The sequence below is a fragment of the Camelus dromedarius genome, chromosome 15, assembly GCF_036321535.1.
Source record: "Camelus dromedarius isolate mCamDro1 chromosome 15, mCamDro1.pat, whole genome shotgun sequence".
NCBI lineage: Eukaryota > Metazoa > Chordata > Mammalia > Artiodactyla > Camelidae > Camelus > Camelus dromedarius.
In genome coordinates this window covers 9,203,908-9,224,509 of record NC_087450.1, presented here as the reverse complement: position 1 = coordinate 9,224,509, position 20,602 = coordinate 9,203,908, and the positions used below count along the sequence as shown (strand labels likewise).

General features: G+C 54.4%; 3 protein-coding genes across 8 annotated transcripts; 1 reads left to right on the top strand and 2 right to left on the bottom strand.

Moving 5' to 3' along the window:
* Positions 1–45: 45 nt before the first annotated feature.
* CCDC142 (coiled-coil domain containing 142) lies at positions 46–7,663 on the bottom strand. Of its 5 annotated transcripts, none has more exons than XM_010999790.3 (9): positions 6,589–7,663; positions 6,203–6,289; positions 5,973–6,122; positions 5,703–5,833; positions 5,517–5,630; positions 1,743–1,857; positions 1,331–1,508; positions 1,014–1,213; positions 46–885 (listed from the first exon to the last, which is right to left on the bottom strand). In XM_010999790.3, exons 1-9 carry the CDS (start codon positions 7,661–7,663, stop codon positions 629–631), a joined length of 2,307 nt encoding a protein of 768 aa, XP_010998092.2. In that variant the 3' UTR covers positions 46–628. The 5 variants fall into 5 exon arrangements, with proteins under 5 accessions (XP_010998092.2, XP_031323196.1, XP_031323198.1 ...); XM_031467336.2 differs by having other exon boundaries at positions 1,773–1,857; XM_031467338.2 differs by having other exon boundaries at positions 5,973–6,020.
* Positions 7,664–7,813: 150 nt separating this feature from the next.
* Positions 7,814–14,344, top strand: TTC31 (tetratricopeptide repeat domain 31). 2 transcript variants are annotated; one of them, XM_010999789.3, is made up of 13 exons: positions 7,814–7,946; positions 8,105–8,193; positions 11,015–11,123; positions 11,242–11,474; positions 11,646–11,729; positions 12,180–12,254; positions 12,347–12,427; positions 12,515–12,709; positions 13,016–13,067; positions 13,151–13,241; positions 13,340–13,481; positions 13,709–13,810; positions 13,973–14,344. In XM_010999789.3, the coding sequence occupies exons 1-13, from the start codon at positions 7,922–7,924 to the stop codon at positions 14,198–14,200; spliced, it is 1,506 nt and encodes a 501-aa protein (XP_010998091.2). In that variant the 5' UTR covers positions 7,814–7,921; the 3' UTR covers positions 14,201–14,344. The 2 variants fall into 2 exon arrangements, with proteins under 2 accessions (XP_010998091.2, XP_031323203.1); XM_031467343.2 differs by having other exon boundaries at positions 13,970–14,344.
* LBX2 (ladybird homeobox 2) lies at positions 11,723–19,156 on the bottom strand. The gene is made up of 3 exons (XM_010999788.3): positions 18,952–19,156; positions 17,229–17,898; positions 11,723–11,971 (listed from the first exon to the last, which is right to left on the bottom strand). The coding sequence occupies exons 1-2, from the start codon at positions 19,154–19,156 to the stop codon at positions 17,513–17,515; spliced, it is 591 nt and encodes a 196-aa protein (XP_010998090.1). The 3' UTR covers positions 11,723–11,971; positions 17,229–17,512.
* Between the last annotated feature and the right edge of the window lie 1,446 nt (positions 19,157–20,602).

Here is a 20,602-nt window from a genome sequence, read left to right as displayed (position 1 = left end):
ATGAAGATTAAACATGTGGAACTTCGAGTAATCAAAGCTTACACATGAAGGTCCTACAGCTCAATATTCTTAAATGACTGAAAATAGTAATGGGGAGGGGAGCACAGAGTATACAGACGGTGGGGCTGATCCAGGAGTAGAAATTACTTTTCCACTGTCGTGGTTCCTGATGAATTAACTTTGTAATAGTTCCTGACCTTTTTGTGTTTAGCCTGGCTCCTGGGACCTAAGAGAAAGTGGCATCTAGGCTCCCTGCCTTCTGTTTTTTCTTTTCCCCTTTCCCCTGGGATCCAACCCTACAGCCTTACGCCCAGCGTCTGGCCCCTTACTACCCGTGTCTAGCCCCAAGACGTCTCCACTGATGGGAACTGAGCCCAAGCCTTCCAAGGATGCTGACCTCCAGGTTCCAAGCTGTGGTTATGCCTTTTATTCTGGATTCCAGGCACTGGAGTGATGTTGGATTCTTAGCTTTTTAAGTCCAGGCTCTGTGTAGCTTATGGTTCTCAGGTATGCTTTCTTCCAAGCTCCCAATTAGGCTTTTTAAAAATATATATATGCATTTCTGAATGTCTGGGCTTTTTCAGATAGAGATGGGGAGCTTATGCTCTCTGGCTTCTGACCAGGCTCCTTAGGATTCAGAACTGGTTCCCAGGCAGGAAAGAAAAGGTAAGTGCCAGCGCGGGTGCTGGTGCTGCCTCAGGGCAAGCCAGGCCTGCTGATTTCCTACCAGGTAAGCCTCAGGGCTAGGTCCTCCTCCCCATAGTGTGCTTAGCAGCTGAGCTGTCTGGGCTCGGGGTGCTCCAGGCTGAAGAGGAGGCTCCAAGCTCTCCAGGCTGTTGAGGCTGCTGCTGGGCAGGTCCGTGTTCAGGATGTCATTACATGCACCTGGTAAGGCAAGAGTGGAAGGCAGGTGGCTGGCAGGGAGACACTGAAGCCAGATCAATAATAAGGATGGGGATGTGGCACAGAAAGGGGTGAAGAGAGCCTGGAGTTGGGGAAGGAGAGTGACTCACAGCAACAGGAAGGCCTCCTGTGGACTTGAGTCTTGGGCAAGGGCTGCTGCAATAGACACAGCAGTGCCCCGTCCAGCTGCTGGAAGATGCTGAGCATGAGCAGAGTCTGGCGAAGTTCTGGGGACAGGCCCCACTGCTCCTCCTCCAGCAACTCCCGGACCACTGCAAAGTCTTGTCTGAGCTGCAGCGCCCCCTGCAGGCTGAAGGCCAAGGTACAACGTGGCCACCTGGCCCTCCTGCCTCTCCCAAACTGCTCTATCCCCCTCCCTTTTCCCAGTTCCATTCATCCCCCAGCCTCTGCCTCCTTTTCTCCCCACCTGAACCGGATCCCATGGGTGAGGATGTGGTTGAGCCAGGCACCCAGGATGGCAGTCAGCGCCTGGCTGAGGGCAGGGGCCTGGGCTTGGGGTGGCAGTCCTTGCAATCCTTGCAACACAGGCTCCAGTATCCTGCGGACCACCAACCCAGCATACTCACTAGGAATGCTGGGAAGTTCTGGAGTGAGAGAAGAGAAAGGACAGGATATGAAGCTAGGGAGATCCATCAAAGGCCCTAATGGAGCCTTTGGGGTAAGAAGGTAGTATTTGGTGGGGGGTGGGGGTGGGGGTTGCAGAGCACACAGAAGGTGAGGACAAGGATGGACACAGAGGGCTGGAACTAGGATTTGGAAGGGTTAGGACACAGTTACCCTCCAGGAACCTGGAAGGGGATGCTGGGATGAGGAGTTACCAGGACAGAGACGATGCCGCCAGTACCGACCCCGTGGCATATAGAGTTCGAAGTCCTGTGTGGCTTGTTTATGACATTCTTGAAAAAAGAGACCTAGTGACTCTTCTGGTAGGAGCTGTGGGGATAAGGAGAAAGTAAAAGGGACTTATCTGTGAGGGACTTGTCAAGTAATCTGCTCTTGTAGATCTGAGGTGTTTACCCTGGCATCCATACAGCCCCAGAAACAGAATTGTATGCATAATTGTATGGCTTGGGCATTTTCTGAGGAGAGATGCTATAGCTTTTATTGGGTTTTCCAAAAGATCTGGACCCAGAGAAGATTATGGACAATTGCCATAGGATTACCCAGCTCTCCTCAGCCTGGTTCAGAGGATGGAAATCCTCCAGGTTAATTTTATTCTACAGTAATGTTAACAGGAAAAAAAGAGGGCAACATGCTCACCACCACCAGGGTTCAAAAGTGAATGCTAGAGAGGGAGGTCTACATGATTGGCAGATAGGCAGAGGCTGAAGAAAGGAAAGGGAATTGTACCATCTTCTGCCTGTTGTCTATAAGGGAACTGTGTGTACACCGGGAGCAGTGACTCTAACTTTCTGAGACTCAGGAACCTTTGGAATGTCCTCACACTGAATAGTCCTTATAGCCGCTTGCATTTCTCCAGAGCAAACTTAACCCGTAAAGCAAGAAAAGGCGCCTGTGCGGGTTTGGTTTCTTTGGTTTGATAGGTTTTGTTTTGGGAGGGGGAGGAGACAGCAAAAAAGAGGGGTCTCTACAGCCTGTCTTGGAGAAGAACCTCAGGAAGTGGGGTGTGTAGTGGCAGGTCTAAAGAAAAAGTGACTGCATGCCAAGGAGCCTGAAGAGAGGAAGGGACCTTAGCTTGGGGGGGCGGGGTGCATAGGCAGGGAGAGCCCACGTGGCTCCTGATATATATTCTGACCACAGCCTGTCTAAATCCAAACTCTTATCCCCAAAACTACAACCCCCTTCTTATTTGTGGCACAGAAATCACCCTTTTGTCAACTGACATTTGTTAGGAAATTCTGCACTCAACACTCTGAGGAAAGACAAGGTCACACTATGGGACCGTCTTTTTCTATACAACATGACAGTTCAGCTGAGGAGAAAACTCATGTCTGATTCTTCTTTTTCATCCCAGAGCTGTAGTCAGTGGAATACCCAGAGGAGACACCCAGCAATGCGGTCACCAGGCGGAGGGACAAGGCATGAAACTGCTTGGGATAGTGTTTGGTTCACACGGTGCGCACACCGTCCCTGTCCCTTTTGCTCTGTTCTCATCACAACTACCAAGAGCTGGACCCTTCTCGTATTACACCTCCCCACCTCCCTTTTATCCTGACCACCACCGCTGGATCAGACTCTGTCACTGTCTTCACTGTTCCCCTCCTGCTCTTACAATGGCTCCTATCACTTAAGAGATAAAGTCCAGAATCTGTGGGCTGGTGTTCAGTGCCCTCCACAGTTTGATGACAACCTACTTTTCCACAGTCCTCCACCCCTCCCCTTCACACAGGCATGCGAGGACGAGGGCATGCTCATGTGTGTACACACACACATACACACACCCCTTCTGCTTCAGTCAGGCCATCTCCCCACTGCTCCTCCAAGGAACTGTAAACTGCCCACCTCCAGTAACCCCTGCTACTCCTCTGAGGCTGCCCAGCTGCCAGCTTGAGCCATAGGCCCTGTAAGGAGCTTCTGTTTCCACGTGTCCACCGTGGCCTTCCCTGCTAAGAGCTCCCACAACCATCACTGTCCACCCTGTTCATGAAGAGCCTGCTCTGGGACATCACTGTCCACCCTATTCATGAAGAGCCTGGAAAGAGGCAGCAGTAAATTGAGGTGGAAATGCCCAACAAGCAGATGCAGATGGTGGGTTAGGGCTAAGCTGAGGGGAGGCAGGGTCCACAGCACCAAGGCACTGTGGAATGCAGAGAGAACAGAAGTAGAGGGACAAGGGCTGAACTCTGCAGCCATGCCGCCACTCAGGGCAATGAGGAGAAATCTATATTCAACTACTGATGTGCACTTAGGATGCTTCCATATCTTGGCAATTATAAATAATATTGCTATTAATAGAAGGGCGTATGTATCTTTTTGAGTAAATTCTTATTTTGTGGTTGGCTTTATTCCTTTGATAACTGTGTAAGTTTAAAAAGTTAAAGCTCTAAACGTTCTTAGAAACAATGAATGGTACATATACGTAAATTAAAAGTATATATGCAGTAAAAAAAAAAAAAGTCTATCAAGCCATGAAAGACACAGAAGAAACTTAAAAGACATATTACTAAATGGAAGAAGCCAGTCTGAAAAGGCTACAAAGTGTACGATTACAACCAAATGACATTCTGGAAAAGGCAAAGCTATAGAAACAATAAAAAGATCGTGGTTTCCAGGAGTTTGGGGAGAGGGAGGGAGGGGGGAATGAACAGATGGAGCACAAGGGATTTTTAAGGCAGTGAAATTATTCTGTATGATACTATAGTGGTGGCTACATGTCATTAAGCATTTGTCAAAACCCATGGAATGTACAGCATCAAGAGTGAACCCTAATGTAAACTATGGACTTTGGTTGATAATAATGTGTCCATGCTAGTTCATTGATATGTACCAAAGACGCCACACTGATGAGGGATGCTGAGTGTAGGGGAGTATATACGTGTGGGTGGGGAGGGCTATGTGCGAACTCTCTGTATTTTCTGCTCAGTTCTGCTGAAACCTGAAACTGTTCTAAAAGAATAAAGTCTATTAAAATTTTTTTTTTTTAAAAGGAGAAACCTGAGCAGTAAGCGGGAACAAAAAGCAGACATCACCCATGGTAGTAACAGATACTGTGTGAAGTGGGGACAAATTAAAGTAGAAGTATGAAAGGTTTAATTCATAAATTTAGAAGAAAATAAGAAATGTTAGAAGAAAAAGCCAAAAGTGGATGGACGTTACCACTGTGGAATCAGGGTCAGAGGTGGGAGCAGGGGCCAATGACAGTGCTACTTTCTCATTAAGAAGCCTTCTAAAATAATATTCTATTTCAGTTTGAATAAAAATACAAGTTATACTTTTAGGAAATAGAAGAAACATTGTATCAAAAACTAATATGTAAAGGGAAGACAATCATTTACCTTGCTTGTTCTCAACAAAATATACCTCAAAGTAACCAAGTAATTTATGAGGGCAAGTTTCACTTTATAAGGAGAATCCAGCTGGTAAATGAAGAAGGAATGATAGAATTGGGTTTTTTTTTTTTAATTTTATTTATTTGGGGGGTAATTAGATCTATTTGTTTTTAGAGGAGGTACTGGGGATTGAACCCAGGACCTTGTGCATGCTAAGCATGCGCTCTACCACTTGAGCTGTACCCTCCTCAGGAATGATGGAATTGGAATGTCACCACTTTGCATCCCCCAGTGAAATAATGGATGTAGACAATGACCATCAATCATCAGTGGCTGTGAACAGCACACAGTAAGATTCTACGTGGGGGTTGGTGGTAGGATGTAGAAATGAAATAAAACTGACCATGAGCTGGTAAGTGTTAAAACCTCAGTGGTAGGACTATGGGGTCCATTATACTCCTATCTCTACTTTTGTGTATGTTTGAAATTTTCCATAATAAAAAGCTAAATAAAGAACAAGAAGCAAAGAGCAAGAAAAGATAAATTTAGCGGTGCTTCCAAGGCACTGAGATGTTCCACCATCACCACAACCACCCCACCAACCCCGAAGCTGGCGACTGTCCTGTCCCCTGCTCTCCTCACCTGGACCTGTGCAGTCAGCTTCCGGATCTCCAGGCCCAACTGCTGCTCCACCTCCAGGGCCAAGCTTTCCTCTGAAGCCAGGCTAGACAGAGCTTCTGCCTCACGCAATAGAGGCTTTAGCAGAAACAGGGAGTGAGATCAGAGCCCAGCCCAGAATGCTCCCCTCCCAATCCCCTAGCTACTCACAGGTAGGTCCTTCAGGGTCAGGAGCAGGAAGGAACCTGGGGCCCATGCTGCCAGGTGCTTCTGAGTTCTGCTCCAAAACCAGAGCAAGGTGGTCTGCAGGGTACAGAGCCCCAAGGCAAGAGGTGCAGGACCTGGGGAGGGGAGGGATGGAGTATCTGAAGGGCCACAGAACACCTTTGGGAGGAGGCAGGCTTCCGAACAGAATGGAGGAATAAAGTGGGTATCCCCAACTGTCCTTCTGTTCCCCCCATCCCCAGCACCTTGTCTCACCTGGAGGCTGCCAGAGGAGCATCCCTGATCTGAGTTCTCGAAGGGCATCTAAGAGAGGAGGGAAGAGCTTTTGCAGAAGTTCAGTGGTACTAGAGGATGAGGGAAGGCTGCTCTGATCTCTACCAGCAGATCCCAAGGCCTGACAGAAGCCTGAAGATGAGGGGGGCACGGTTTGATAAGGAAGAGGTATACTGGGGGTTAGGTTGCTACCAATACCCCTTCCTTCTCACCTTGGTCCCAGCTCCAGAGAAGAGACTGATGAATTAGGTTGTGACACAAAGACGCCAGCTCCTTCTCACACTCCTGAGGCAGTGATGCTAGTGGGAGAAATGACCCTGGAGCCTGAAAACAAGGCCTTTCTTCTCCACAACCACTGCCCACTCAATGATGGGGGAAAGGGGAGGCTTCCAAGACCAGCATGGAAAGCAAGACTTTGCCTTGAAAGCCCAGAAACTATAGCTTGAACTGCACCCGCACCCCCCACCCCCGCTGATGGGGGCGGTTGTGGGGAGTTCATCCTGAAGGGCTTGCTTTTGTAGTCAGGCTGAGAGGTGAGTGAGCTAAATATAGGAAAGACCCCAGCATTCCCAAACGCCCACCCAGGCCTGTCACTCACCCTGACCCAGTGCATTTTTCAGCTGTTGTGCCGCTTCCCTGGGGTCCTTCCAGGGTCCTAGATTTAGGTCCAGACTTTGCGCACAGGCTGCCCACAGCAGGGTCCAGTACTGGCTCCACAGGGCTCCAGCCCCGCCAAGCCCTAGTCCAGGGCTGACTGGACACGCCACGCCCTCCATCAGGCCCAGTAGCCCTGGCAGCAGCTCGCGCTCCTCGTGGCACCGCCTGCGGAGCTGGTCCCGAAAGCCGGATACCCCGAGCGCCTCATTCAGCCAACCTGCTACCAGGCAACCCCGCTCCCCTGTCAGGAGGCGGAGCACACGGGCCGGGGGAAAAGGGCGCGCGGCCCCTGGGACGTGGCTCAAGGCTTTTCCCTGCAGCTGGTGGTAGGCGGGAAGCGCCAGCAGCAGGTCGGCGAGTTGGGACGACAGGCCCGGGCTCGCGGGCGCCCGGCCCAGAGCCCGAAGCTGCATCTCGATTGTAGCCTCCAGGCGTTGGGCTGCTAGTCCGATGGGGCGCGCCAGGAGGAGCGGCTCGAGGGTCTCCTCAAGGCCGCTTCGCAGGACTGCCCCTCTGGAAGGGTGCGGCAGCAGGTCGCGGCACAGCTGAGGCAAGGGGCCGGGGCTGGGGCTGGCGGGTGGCACGCCGGGACTCAGGATCCTCAGGAGGCGCACGGCTGCCTGGAGGCGGCGGGCGCAGTCCCGGGCTTGGAGGAGCTGCTCTCGCTCCCGGTGCAGCCGCAGGAACACCGCCCGGAGACGCTGCAGCGCAGGCGGGATCGGGCCGCCAGCTGCCGGCTCCCGCCCCCAGGCCGCAGCGCCGGCCTCGCGGTGCTCTCCTGCGTCTGCCGGCGCCACCCAGCATGGCTGCCCTCCTGGAGCTCCGCCGGGCCGTGGGTCCAGGCAGGGGATGCTCCCGGCAGCCGGCAGCCCCGGCCTGCCACGAACGTCCCGGCGGAGAGCGCCCGCCCGCTCGCTCTGCCACTGCTCCTCCACAGCGCCCCCGGGCTGCGCCCGCAACGACGGCACGGTAGCGAGCGGAGACAGAAGACCACCGGAGCGAGACGCCTGGGCCATGGGACGGCCCGTGTGGAACGAACCTAACGATTCCCACCTCCCCGCGCCGCCCAGCGCCCGCGGCAGCCCGGGCTCCGCCCCATCCCCGGAGCGGTAGTCTCTGGCCCGGGAGCCGCCGGAACCGTCATGGACTCTCTCGCGCTCCGTAGTCGAGGCTTCTGCCCCTAACAAAGATGGCCGCCTACCCGGTCCTACTCCGCCCTTTGGCTAGTATCAAATACCAGACTATCTTTCACTTTCGGGTCACTGTAACGGGAGATGGCGCCGATTCCGATTAAGCTAGGTAAGCAAGTGAGACAAGAGAGGAGGGGGTCCAGGAGGGCAGGGGCAGCCCCGGCTGGTTCTGTTTTCCGTAGGATTTTGTGCTTCAGGAGGTAGACAGAGGGTTCCGGCCCATCTCTCCCGAGGACCCTGACGCGCCGCCGCCTTCCTTTACTATAGACTGTCCTCTGCGGTCTGGCTGCCCGCTGGGGGTCGCTGCTGTCCCTAGACTCTGCCAGGAATTCGGTCCTGAGGACTACGGCGATGAGGTAAAAAGGACCCCTAGCTCCCCTCTGCCCTGATTGTCACGGTCACGCCTCTCTTCAACCTTCTGTGCTGAGCCCCGCCCCGGGCTGGCATCGCGCGGGGCTCCCCGCAGGCTTTGCAGGGATAGGGCTTGGACCCTATCGTGTAGCAGCGTCGAGCAAGTGGAGGGCGACGTGGGGGTGAAGGGGACTGGGGACGACTCAGCCGTGACAACTTCTTGATGTGGGCTGGATCGGGCAGACGAGGATCTCTGAGTTGAGAACTGGGGAGTGGACAGGAGTTCCTTGGAGAAAAATATGACCAGAGGGAACAGTGTGAGCAAGACACTAAGGCAAGGAAAAGTTAAGAGAACAAGACTGAAGTGAGACCTTTCTTATGGGTTTGGTTGGAAACGTTTGAGATGAGGCGGGAAAGAAGGCAGCAGGCGGCTTGAAAGGCCTTGTCTGGCACATGGGTTTGGATGTCCTCAAGTAAGTAGGTGATAGGGTTATTGAGGGAGGGACAGGATCAGATTTGGGAGCATTAAGAAGCTATACTTCCTCATGTGCTTCCTCATTATCTTTAAAACCAAACAACAAATCTAGAGGTTAACTCATCATCTTTGCAGATTGGTTGCTTTTCCTCTAATCTTTAATTAATCTCTAATATTTTAATTTATTATTTTTATTTTTTAACTTTTATTTTTATTTATTTTTGGAGTTACTGGGGATTGAACCCAGGACCTCCTGCACTCTACCACTGAGCGATACCCAGCCCCCCTCCTCTAATCTTAATCTTGGTTAATAACACAAACTTCCATCCAGTTGCTTAATCCAGAAATCTGAGAATCATTCTACATAATCCTCCCTTTTTCTTTACTTCACACACAGTCAGTCCCTAAAAATCTACTTCTGAAATGTCTCTTGAATCAAGCCAATTACTTCCATGTCTGCTTCTGCTCCCACTACCTTAGTTGAAGAACTAAATTCTTTCTGGCCTGAACAGTTCTAATGGCCTGCTAACTAAACATTTCACACCTAGACTCATCTCTTTTCCCAGTACTGTTTTATCTGAGCATTTCACTCCCCAGACCAGCTCCACTCCCATCACTAACAGGAGGAACTCACATTGGCTCCACAGGGTTCTTAAGGCACAGCTCCCGACTGTATCTCTATTACAGTAGCCTCCTCACCAATCTCCCTGCTTTTGCTCATTTGGGACACACTTATTGAGCACCAGCTATGTACTGAACACTGTTTCAGGCCCTGGGAAGAAAGCAGTGAACCAAACAAAAATCCCTCTGTTCAATTAGAAGTGTCTAGTGGGAGCAGCCAATCAACAAATAAATGACACAGGATGTCAAATATGAGAAACGTAAATAAAGCAAGGAGGAGGATAGGGAGCATTGAGTTGAACCGAGAGGTTTTCTTTTTAAAGGGAGTGGTCAGAGAAGGCCTCCCTCCGAAGGTTTAAGCAGAGATCTGAAGGGGCTGAGGGAGTGAGCCATTCCTGGGGGAAAGAGCATTCCAGACAGAGGAAGGGACAAGTACACAAGCCCTGAAATGGGAGCACACTTGGTGCATTGCAAGAGCTTCAAAGGAGACCACTGCATTGCGGCTGGAGGAGGGCGAGAGGGCGGGCGATGATTTCATGAAGGTGTTGGGTAGTCAGATCATGTATGGGCAGGCAAGAAAGTAGTGTAGATGGTGTCTTGGGGAGAGGTAGAAGGTCAAGGCAGCCCTCTTTTTGTTTGTTTTTAAAGATGGCCTACACTAAGGGAACAATCCTCATTAGAACCACAGAATGTACAGGCCACACCGCGGGGAATCTTGCTTCATTTTTGTGAAAGAGGAAGCTGAGGTCCAGAGAGGTTAAATGATTTGTCCAAAATCAAACAGCCAGGCAGTGGCATAGCCAGAACTAAGGTGCAAGCAGCCCTGCTCCAGCACAGTGTTCTCTCCAGTCCCATGCCAACTCCGCAGTGAAGAGAGCAATAAAAAGCAATGAATAATAAGGTTTCAAAGTGTATAACACAGACTGTGTCCGTGCAGCGTGGTCAAGTGATGGCAGAGATCACTGGAGATGAAAGGGTCTGGGAAGGCTTTGAGGGGAGGTGGAATGTGAACTTGATCATGAACGTGAGGCAAGATGTGGTGAGAAAGAAGCTCAGAGCTAGGAGGGATTCAAGGACAGCTCGGGGGAGACCCCAAGGCTGGCAGGGGGCCTGGTGGCAGCTAAGTAGGGGAGGATTGCAAGGGAAGACCGCAAAGTCAGACAAAGGGAGCTTTTGGGAAGGCTCCGAATCCCAGGCTAGATTCAATCCTCCCTGAAGCCTTGACAGTGGGGGATTACTGGAAAATTTTGAGTCGGGGAGTAATTGCTGAGAGCTTGGTTTTGGGGAGAAACAGATGAAGTGCAGGGGAGAGGCCAGCCAGGAACTGTGGCACTCATTTGTATGGGGGGTGTTCACACTCAAGGAGATGGCAGGGGACACAGCTGGAAGAGCAGGTAAGAGGGCTCCATTTCAGGGGCATCAGTGTGGCTGACCTAGTGACAGGTCAGGGAGAGGAGATCGTGACCTAGCAGCGGGGTGGCGGAGAAGGCTGGACTGAGTGCCACCCTCAGCCCTTGCGAAGACTGGGGAGTAGTGAAGGGAGGTGATACACCATGAAACCGGGAGCGGCGTGTTTGGGGGCACCAAGCAGGGAGAGGTCGGCCAGTTAAGGTTCTCGGGCTGAGTGGCTGGCTTGTGGTTGCCACGGCAGAGGAGTCAACCCCGCCAAGCCCCTTGCTCTCTCCCAGAGCTCCCCCCAACACCAGCCTCCCCTCCCCTTCCCCTCCCAGGACATAGTGGATTTTCTTCGACGGCTTGTGGAGAGTGATCCCCAGGGCCTGCACCAGATTCGGATCCATATGGATGGGAGCAGCAGGCGGCTGCAGCTGTGGCACCATGGTGGGGAGTGCAGGGGCCGGGCCCAGGGATTGAGGCTGGTGCCCTAGGGAGGGCTGGCCCTCGGGTGCTCCTCTCTCTCAGCTTCTTCCTTCTTTCCCTTCTTTGTCCCTCCTGACAGATGACATCCTGGACCGTTTCTGTTATGAGGGGAAAACGACTGGACAGAGTGATGAGGAAGGCAAGGAGGCTGAGAGACTGGGCACTTACTGTGGTCTCCAGAAGTCCTTCCTGGACCCTCCACGAGGATCTAAGCCCTCCCCTCAAAGCCCTTCTGCCTCGGCATCCTTCCCCAGTGACTCGGACAGCCTGCTCCAGGTGGCCATGCCTCAAAAGCTCCTGCTGACTGAAGAGGTGAGACTCAGCCGCACCTTCCCCCCACCCTCAAGCTCTCCCAGTCCCCATGTCCCATGTCTACATTCTCCCCTATTCTGGATCTCTCAAGGTCCTGTCATACTACTTGCCTCCTTCTTGCTTTCTCTCATTCTCTCTCTCTTTTCTGGCCACCTGCCCTTCCTCCTCCAGGAAGCCAACCGCCTGGCTGAGGAGCTGGTGGCTGAGGAAGAGCGCATGAAACAGAAAGCAGAGAAGAAACGACTCAAGAAGAAGGTAGCTGGAGGGCAGACGGAGGGGGAGCCCAGAGGGATTTAGGGGAGGGAGGGAAGGGAAGCTTTGTGAACAGGAAAAGAACTCAGGATGGCCAGGGGACCCACAGGGCTTGGGGACTGCAGGGTCTCCAGGAGGCCACTGGGTGCAATGGCTCTGAAGTCACACTGTGATGCCTGGGTTGGAATCTGCCTCCTTCTTACTATGAGCCCTTTGCCTGGTGACTCTCTTGTCTGCTTTTTCACCTGTAAAACAAGAATGACAACAAAACAGACCTCATAGAGTTGTGAGGGTTAAATGAGATAGTGAATGCAGAACTCTTAGCCTGGGGCTATGGCACATGGTATATATCGTACACGGAAAGAATTGGTCTCAAGATACGAACTACGTGTGTGTGTATTTAAGTCTAATGCTCAAAATACATCTTCCTCTTCCTCGTCATTCTTATTGCAGCGTCAAAAGGATCGAAAGCGAAAGGGGCGCTTGGAGCAGGATGGCGGGGAGCCCAACGTGAATGTCTACAGGCAGGTACTGAGACCACCAAGTGCCAGGAGGTGGGGGCTGAAAAAGCAGGTGGCTCAAGGTGATCCCTGCTCCTCGCCTGTTCACCTTCCCTCCAGGCTGAGGCTACCCCAGATGGGGATGGGAGCCCCCCGCCCAGCTCCGGGAACCCGGCTCAGGGAGAGTGTGGTGAGGATGAGGTGAAGAGCCCTCTTCTGTCCCTTCACGGTCCCTCCCCTTCCACCACTCCACCCCTGCCCCTCCCTCACTTTCGTGTCTACTCACAGGACCCACTGGATCTGTCCAGCACCTTTGTGTCTCTGGCTTTGCGCAAGGTTGGACATTGGCCCCCCGGTGCCCGCAGAGAAAAGAGACTGAGCCAGGAGCCCCAAGGCGGGAAGCTGGCTTCCCAGCAGAAGATGAGCCAGGAGGAAGGAAGCCCTCCAAGAGGGGAGACCCCTGGGCAGAGTCCTAAGGCAGAGGTGAGGGGGTGGGCAGAGGATCCTCAGAGGGCTCTGGAAGTCACATGATCTAAAGGTCATGGGCAGTGACCAGTAGAAGGAGTTCTCTGCGGATTAAAAGACATGGGCTCAGGCTCCGTTACTGTCACCCTGTTCTGGGGTAGTTTTCTCTGCAGGAAGGTAGGGCTGATACCATCTTGCAGAGTTGTCATGAGAGTTGCATGAGTTGCCTTGATGCTAACTGTAATGTTAACTGTTTGAACAAAGGAGTAGGATTTGGGGAGGTGGAGGCCTCATGTCCTGCTTGACTTTGCTTCCCATCCCTAGGCATCTCCAGAGCTGCTAGCAGCTGCCTTACAACAGAGCCAGGAGCTGGCAAGTGAGATGCTTTCTCTCTTCCTCCTCACCCCACCCTCCCTGGGCTAGGCCCATCTGAATCTTCCCACCCTCTCTCCTCCCCAGAGTTGGGTACCAGCTTTGCCCAAAAAGGTTTCTACCACAAGGCTGTGGTCCTCTTCACCCAGGCCTTGAAGCTCAACCCCCGGGATCACCGGTAGGTGGGGTGGGGGGGTTGGTTAGCCACGGTGCTGGGACATCAGGGCAGGGCAGGGTGCCGAGGACCCCGACTCTGGGCCGTCTTGTCTTCATTAGGCTATTTGGAAATCGTTCATTCTGCCATGCGCGGCTGGGCCAGCCGGAGAGGGCGCTAGCTGATGCCGAGGTGGCCCTTACCTTGCGGCCCGGCTGGCCCCGGGGCCTCTTCCGCCTGGGCAAGGCCTTGATGGGGCTGCAGGTAATGGGTGTGAGGTTGGGAGCAGAAGAGGCGGGATGGGGTGGGGACCAGGTCTACACTGACATTTTCTAGTTAAGCTCCTAGTGCCACAACGTCACAGTGTCACAATGTCAGTGGTACTCAGAGCTGGAGCCAGTTTGAGAAAGGGGCAGTTTTAAGTTCTTTGGCCCTGCTGACACCTAAACTTTCCTCTTTTTTTTTTTTTTTAAATCCCTATGGGCTCAAAGCGTTTTGAGGAGGCAGCTGCTGTGTTCCTGGAGACTCTGAAAGGCGGGTCCCAGCCTGATGCAGCCCGGGAGCTCCACTCTTGCCTTCTGCAACTCGCTCTGGTAAGGGGACCAGGCCCACCCTCATGCTGAGGGGGCAGCAGAAACAACTGGCTGGGATTGTAAACCCCAGGCGGGTCAGGGGAGCAGGAGTGCGTGCGGGGAGGGGCAGGGCGGCGCCGCTGGGAAGGGCATCAGGTGCTCCGCCCTCTGCTTTCTCAGCAGGATCAGCGAGGAGGAATCCCTGGGCCATGTCTGTCAACTGGCTTCCCCCATCCGTTTCCTCATGTTGAGCTGCGGCCTTCAGGCCCCCTCTCCCTCAGTTGCCCTCAAAGCACTACCCCAAGGGCCCCTGGCCTTCTGTCTCCCCCCTTGCACTATCCCCCACCTCACCTGAGCCACTCCAGCTGGCCCCTCCCCCAGACTCATCAGGATGTCCATCGGGATAAATGATCTTGCTTCAGTTTCCTCATCTGTAAAATGGGGGCAATCCCTACCTCACAGGGCTGTCATGAGGACTGAAAGAGAAAGTGCGAGAAAATGCCTACCAAGTGCCTGGTACTTAGTGGCTGTTAAATAAACTGATTTGCACCTGCAGCTGTCCTACGTATTCATAATTCCGACACTGGGAAGAGAGGAGCGTGAGTAAATGACTGCTTATTTCACCAAATCCAGGGTCTGTGGGACTGGTTCTCAAAGTGTGGTCCCTGGGCCAGCAGCAGTATCGTCTGGGAGCTTTTCACAAATACAAATTCTCGGGGCCACCCTAGACCTTCTAAACCAGAAGCTGGAAGAGTAGGGCTCAACAGTTTGTGTTTCAAGAAGCCCTCCAGGTGACCTGAGGCACCCCAACATTTGGGAAGCTCGGCTCTAGCTCCTGGCCTAGGAGACGCCCATCCAGGAGGCCATTTTGTTGGGGCAAGTTTGAGTTTCGTTTATTCGAGTCTTCGTTACAAAAGGTGGCAGCACTGGGCTAGAATTAAGGAAGCCTCGAGTAGAAAAAAGTTACGGCTCAGAGCCAGTTGACTTGACCTGACCCTGCCTATCTTGCGGACTAGAATTATTTGCCCTGGGAGTTCTTTGCTCATGCCTGGTGGAGGGGTGGGGTTCGGGAGCCGTGCTTGTGTTTGTTTAAAGGGTGATTATATCACAGTGACTCCGTAAGAGGCCTGCTCATCTGGCCTCGTTCTGGGCTGGGGCTGGGGGTGCGGTGGGACTTCTCTGCTTTGGGGACTCCACTAGGGACCCTGGCTCGTCAAAGAAGGGCCACCCACCACCCATGTTTGGCATCTTTGCTTGCAGGCTGAGCTGGCTCCTTACTCTTGTAGCCTCTCAAAGAAATGTCCCCTCTCCTGTACCTCTGATCCTGTCCTGGACTTGAATCTTCAAGAGCCATAGGGCTCCTGACACCTTGCCTTCACTTTTTCCCACACTCACACTGCTAAGTGGTAGGGTTCTGACCTAGCAGCCTGAGAGTTCTGAGTCCCCAGGGCTAGGAAGCAGAGTGACCAACCATCCTGGTTTTCCAGGGACTGAGGGATTTCCTAGGCCGTGGGGCTTTCAGTGTCAAAACCAGGAAAGTCCTGGGCAAACAGGAATGAGTTGGTCACCCCAATCTGAAGGTTCTAGAGAGGGGGGAGGGTATAGCTCAAGTGGTAGAACGCATGTTAAGCATGCAGGAGGTCCTGGGTTCAATCCCCAGTCCCTCCTCTAAAAATAAGTAAATAATCCTAATTACCACCACCCCCTAAAAAAAAAAAGACTACATTTTTAAAAATTAAAAAATAAAGGTCCTAGAGAGGTAGCCTTTAGGAGGGGATGAACAGAATATAGATGGGGCCCTGAACAGGAACCAGGGGAGCTATGTGTGTGTGTGTGTTGTATTTGTGTATTGAAGGGGCAGTGCAGGAGCAAAGGTTCCTTTTTGTACACAGTGGGTGACAGATGAGCTCTGTGCTAGTAGGCATTCTCTGCTTCTGTCAGTGGTGCCACTTTCCTGCCAGTTGCCCAGGGTTGCAAGGTCGTCTCTGATTCCTCAAATCATTGGTCACTGGAGTAATTACACTGATTCCTGTTCCATGACAACCTCTGCACTCCAGTCTGGCCCTGAATTCTCTCTGCTCTTACCTTTCACAGTGGCCAGAGCTACACTTCTTCCTCAGATCTGTGCAGGTCTCCGGTTCACCCTGCACATGCAGCCAGATTAGCTGGTCTGAGCTCTGCTCTCATGCCTCTCCTCGCTAACACCTCCAAGGACCATGCTCTGTCTGGAGTACAACGGCTGAATTCCTATCTTTGGCCCTGCCTCCTCTCCTCTCTCTCTGAACCCTTCTCCCAGTTAGGCCCAGGCTGAGTTATAGGAACAGAACCTGTAGTGGCCAAAAGCATGAGCTCCTGAATCAGCCAAGCAATCAGGTTAATCACAGCCCTGCCACTTACAGACTTCATGACACAATCAGGTTTCTTTGAGGTTTCCATGACATGATCATGGGCTTCTGTGATCCAGTCTCTTTATCCTTAAAATGAAGTTAAAGTCTCATCTCATGAGGTTATGGTAAAGATTAGGCCATGCAAAGCACTTGGAACTGTGTCTTAAAATGCCAGGTTCCTTTCTGCCTTCCAGCCTTGTTCATTCCCCTGAAATATCCTTTCTGCCTTCTAGCTGACACCACCCCTACCCCAACGTTGAACCCCAGGTGGATTATTTCCAGAGCATCCTGATGGTGGGGTTGTAGCACCTGAGCATGGGAAGGTCTGAGGAGGGAGGAGGGGCTGATAGGGAGAGAAGGGAGGCAGGAGACCAAGCCTAAGCATGGTCTCCTGAAGATGAGCTGGGATGGCCGGGCATGGGGGAAGACCTGCAGCCACAGGAGTGTTTCTCTTCCCTCCCCATCACACGCAGGATGGTGATTAATCACCAGCATTAGAAATTGATCTCGGAAATATCCACAGGAGGTGGGTTGGGCTCTCTGCAAGCGGCTACTCCAAGATCCACCTTGGCAGGTAGGGCCAGGCCTTCTCACCCTCCTGCCACCGCCACCATCCTGGCGGGGACATTTTCTGCCCAAGTACTAGTCGAGTGGAAGTCCTAGAAACAGCTGTGTGCCCCCTCTCCCAGCGCTCATCATGTTGCCTGTGTTCCAGCATAGGATTCCTTCCGTGGGGGCAAGAAGAAGGGTCGAGACCCCATTAACAATTGACCTCAGGGTGGGGAAACAGGAAAGAGTCAGGCAGGACGTTGTCACTCTGAGGCCAGTCTATTCGTTAGGCTCAAAGTCTCCCAGGCGGCGTATGATCAAAGGCCGGGCGACCAGTACAGGAAGAGTCGGCTCTGCCCCGAAGCTACCAGAATCCCATGCCCTTCCCCTCATCCGGAGCAGAAAGCTAACCAGCACCAGCTCTGAAGGCTGACTGGATGCCTGGCCCAAATCCTGACCTGGGGGTTCGTCCTTTGTAAAATGGGCGTAGTTATATCACCTACCTTACAGGGTTGCTATGCAGGTTAACGGAAACACCGCGTTTAAAGCGCCGGGCACAGTGCCAAACACAGAATCTTCGCGATAATCAGTAGAGTCCGCTCTTACTGCTCTGGGCGCCAGGACTGAGGCATGCTGTGGCGGAGTCTCAACTTTATTCTCAGCAGTTGGGAAACGTGGGCGTCTGGGCTGTGAGGCCTGGGTCGACACCCTCCCTCCACCCCGGAACCCCGACTGGACGCGGAGGCGCGGAGTCCAGCGCCCCGGAGCCCGGGCGGCGGCTTTCGCTTCAATCGTCCACCTCTATCTCCTCGTCTGCCAGGTGGAGCCCAGAGTCAGGCCAGGCAGGGCCGGGGCCGAGGCCCGGGGCGCCGTCAGGCAGCGCCAGGCGGCACTGGATCTCGGGGGACAGCGCGCGCAGCGAGGCCACGTCGGCGCGCATCTCCTCCACGTCGCGCTTGAGCTTGGCGCGCCGGTTCTGGAACCACGTGACCACCTGCGCGTTGGCCAAGCCGAGCCTCGCCGCCAGCCCGTCGCGCTCGGAAGGCGCCAGGTACTTCTGGAAGACGAAGCGCCGCTCCAGCTCCAGCACCTGCTGCGCGGTGAACGCCGTGCGTGACTTCCGCCGTCTGCGGCCGGCCGGGCCGGGGCCCAGCGCGCCTGGGGCTGCGCGGCCTGCGGGGATAGGGCGCGCGTCAGTCTCTAGCCTCCGGGAATCAGGCGTCGGGCCCGGGAGGAAAAGCAGGGATAGGGGTCAAGCCAGCGAGGCGGGCTTGGTGCGGAACCAGGAAGCGGACAGGAGCCAGAAACGCTGTCCCTTCCCGAACTGTGAGGCGGGGCCGGGAGGTGACCCCGAGGAGGGGCGCACAAAGTGGAATCGGCAGCTGGGGTACGCTGCAGGCCGAGGGCATCTTGCGGGGACGGGGGAGTGGGAGGAGGATGGGACAAGCCAGAGGAGACGTCGTGCACTGTCTGAAGGTCTAGGGCGGGGCCTCTGAGGCCTTCCGGAGCCCCTGACGGAGCGGGCTTGCAGATCCGGGCCGGAACCAGGGAACCAGAGGCGGGGGCTGACCACGGTCATAGTAGCGGCAGCCAACCAGCACGGTGAGTGTAACAGGACCCGGATCGTGCCCCTCGTTAGACTCGTGGGTCGTGTCGGGCACTCTCGGCTTACTTTTTTTGGTGACACAGGCTCCCCCTCATCGAGCCCGAAAGGAAGAGAGTAGGGTACAAAGGGCGAGGAAAGGCGGAGTGCGGAGTCCCGCAGCCCTGGCCGTTCCAAGGACCTTCTGTTCCTTGCGCCCTCTCGAGAAGAGAGCGGCTTGGAGCGGAGCTCGGTCACTCGGAGAGGCCTGAGCCTCGTCTCCCAGCACTTTCTGCGCCGCCCCTGTCCTAGCTCACTCGTTCACAGCCTCCAGCTCAGGCCTTTTGTCTCCTCTCCGACCTTTCTCTGTCGCGATTGCCCCGCCTACAGTGAATGGACCGACGGGTCGCTCAGTTCTCGACAGACTGGCCCTTCCCCTCGGCGCTGGCGGCCTCCAGGAGCGGCCGCGGAGCCTGGGAACTAGAGGAGGGGAGGGGGGCAGAGGGAAATACCGGCCCCAGCACGTGGGCTGAGGGCAGGGCTCGAATTTGGGTAGCGGCCAGGGTGAACGAAGGATCGGTAACCTGGAGGAGAGAAATGGGGAGAAGGCCAAGTCACAGTGCACGACCTTGCCGGCGCTATACCTTCAGAGGGTTGTGGAGCGTGCCCATCAAGTCCGCAGAAAGTTTTACTAGTCAGCTCCTCCAGCGCGCACAGCGGCGACGTGGGACCTGGTCTCGACTCTGGAAGCTGCGACGCAGAGGGTCCTCGGGGAACCATGCGTGGGCCTAGGATGTCTGCGATGCTGAAGGGTGTCCAAGGTGGCCGGGGCTCGGATCCCGAACTCATGGCCAGCCGGGCTGTGGCAGTCCCGCCGCCCGCTGCGCTGGGCTCCGCAGCTGCCTGGGCCCCAGCGCGGCTCCCGATCTGGGCCCCCCGACTCGGACCCGCCCCCCGCGCTGGGCCCGAGCCTCGTGTGCCCCTCCTCCTGCGCCCCCACCCCCCAACCCGGGGCCGCGGTGGGTCTGGAGCTGGTAGAAGTCCAGGCAGCGGTATTTCTACAGGGTGGGAAGGTATGGAGAGAAACCGGCTGAACAATCCCGCCAGACCCGGCCGTAGGCCAGACACGGCCCCGTGCACACTCGGGCTGGACCCTTCCTGGGCGGCCCCCAGATTCTGTGTACCACAGACTCCCCGCCTAGCCGCAGCTCTGGCTCATAAACTCGTAGGCAATAAAATCGCTTTCCCTGGCCCCAGCGGCTGGGGATTTGCAAAATTCCGAGGAGAGAGAGTAGAGCTGACAGTGCTGGGACCCCCCTTTTCCCAACCTAGTAAGGACCTCTGTCTCCTGACCTGGCCCCCTCGTCCCGCCCCACCCCTGTGGAACGCTCTTAAAGAGGTCCAGTGCGGCTGGAAATTATTAGCGCGGCGCTGGGGGCTGGGGGACTCAAGACTTGGAAGGACCTGGCCTGGCAGAGCGACTGCAATCGGGGAATAGTAGGGATGCGGTGGGGAATCAAGCGCGCAGGTTGAGTGGACTCTGCCGGCTCTCTGGCTGGACCCACGGCTGTCCTGCCGCGTCTCAGAGGTCCTGAGGAAGCCAGAGCACACGGAGAAGGGGCCAGAGACCTGGGCCTCAGGAGAGAGGACACAGCAAACCCGAGCTAGGGTTACTGCCCAGGAGGGGTCCTCGCCAATGAAGGCTGGCTTCACCGAGGGCCTCCTGCTTACTCTTTAGGTCTACCAGTCCATCTGTCTTTGTTTCTTTATTAAGCTCCTGTAATTGGAGTAGGGGTCCCTCAGCCTGGGAGGCCCAGAAACCACCTAGCATCAGCAGCAGTAGGAAGGGCCACTGGTCACTGCTGAGAAAAATTATGGTCACTCCCTATAGAAGAGTGACTTGAAGGGCAGAATTTATTTGCCCATCCAAATCCTGGGACAGAAACCCCTGCCTATCCAGGGACAAATTCTAAGACGTGGGGTAGTCATTGCTCTTTTATCTGTGTCCTGTCTTTCCCTCTTCTCTCCCACACCTATTGTCCTGGGCTCGCACCACAGCCCTTCTTAGTAGGAAGAAAGCAGCTCTGGGTCAGCACTGCTCACCAGTGGAGGCCTCATGGAGAAAGGGTTTTGTTCACAAATCACCTCCCAATGAGCCAGGGAGTTCACAGCCCAGAGGCAGAGAAGCCCCACCACCTCTGAGCAACTCACCACCCCTAAGAAACTGCTATGGATTTCCACAGAAGTTTTTGAACAGTGCCATGAAAATGTGGGCCGGTCCCTCCTGGACTGTCC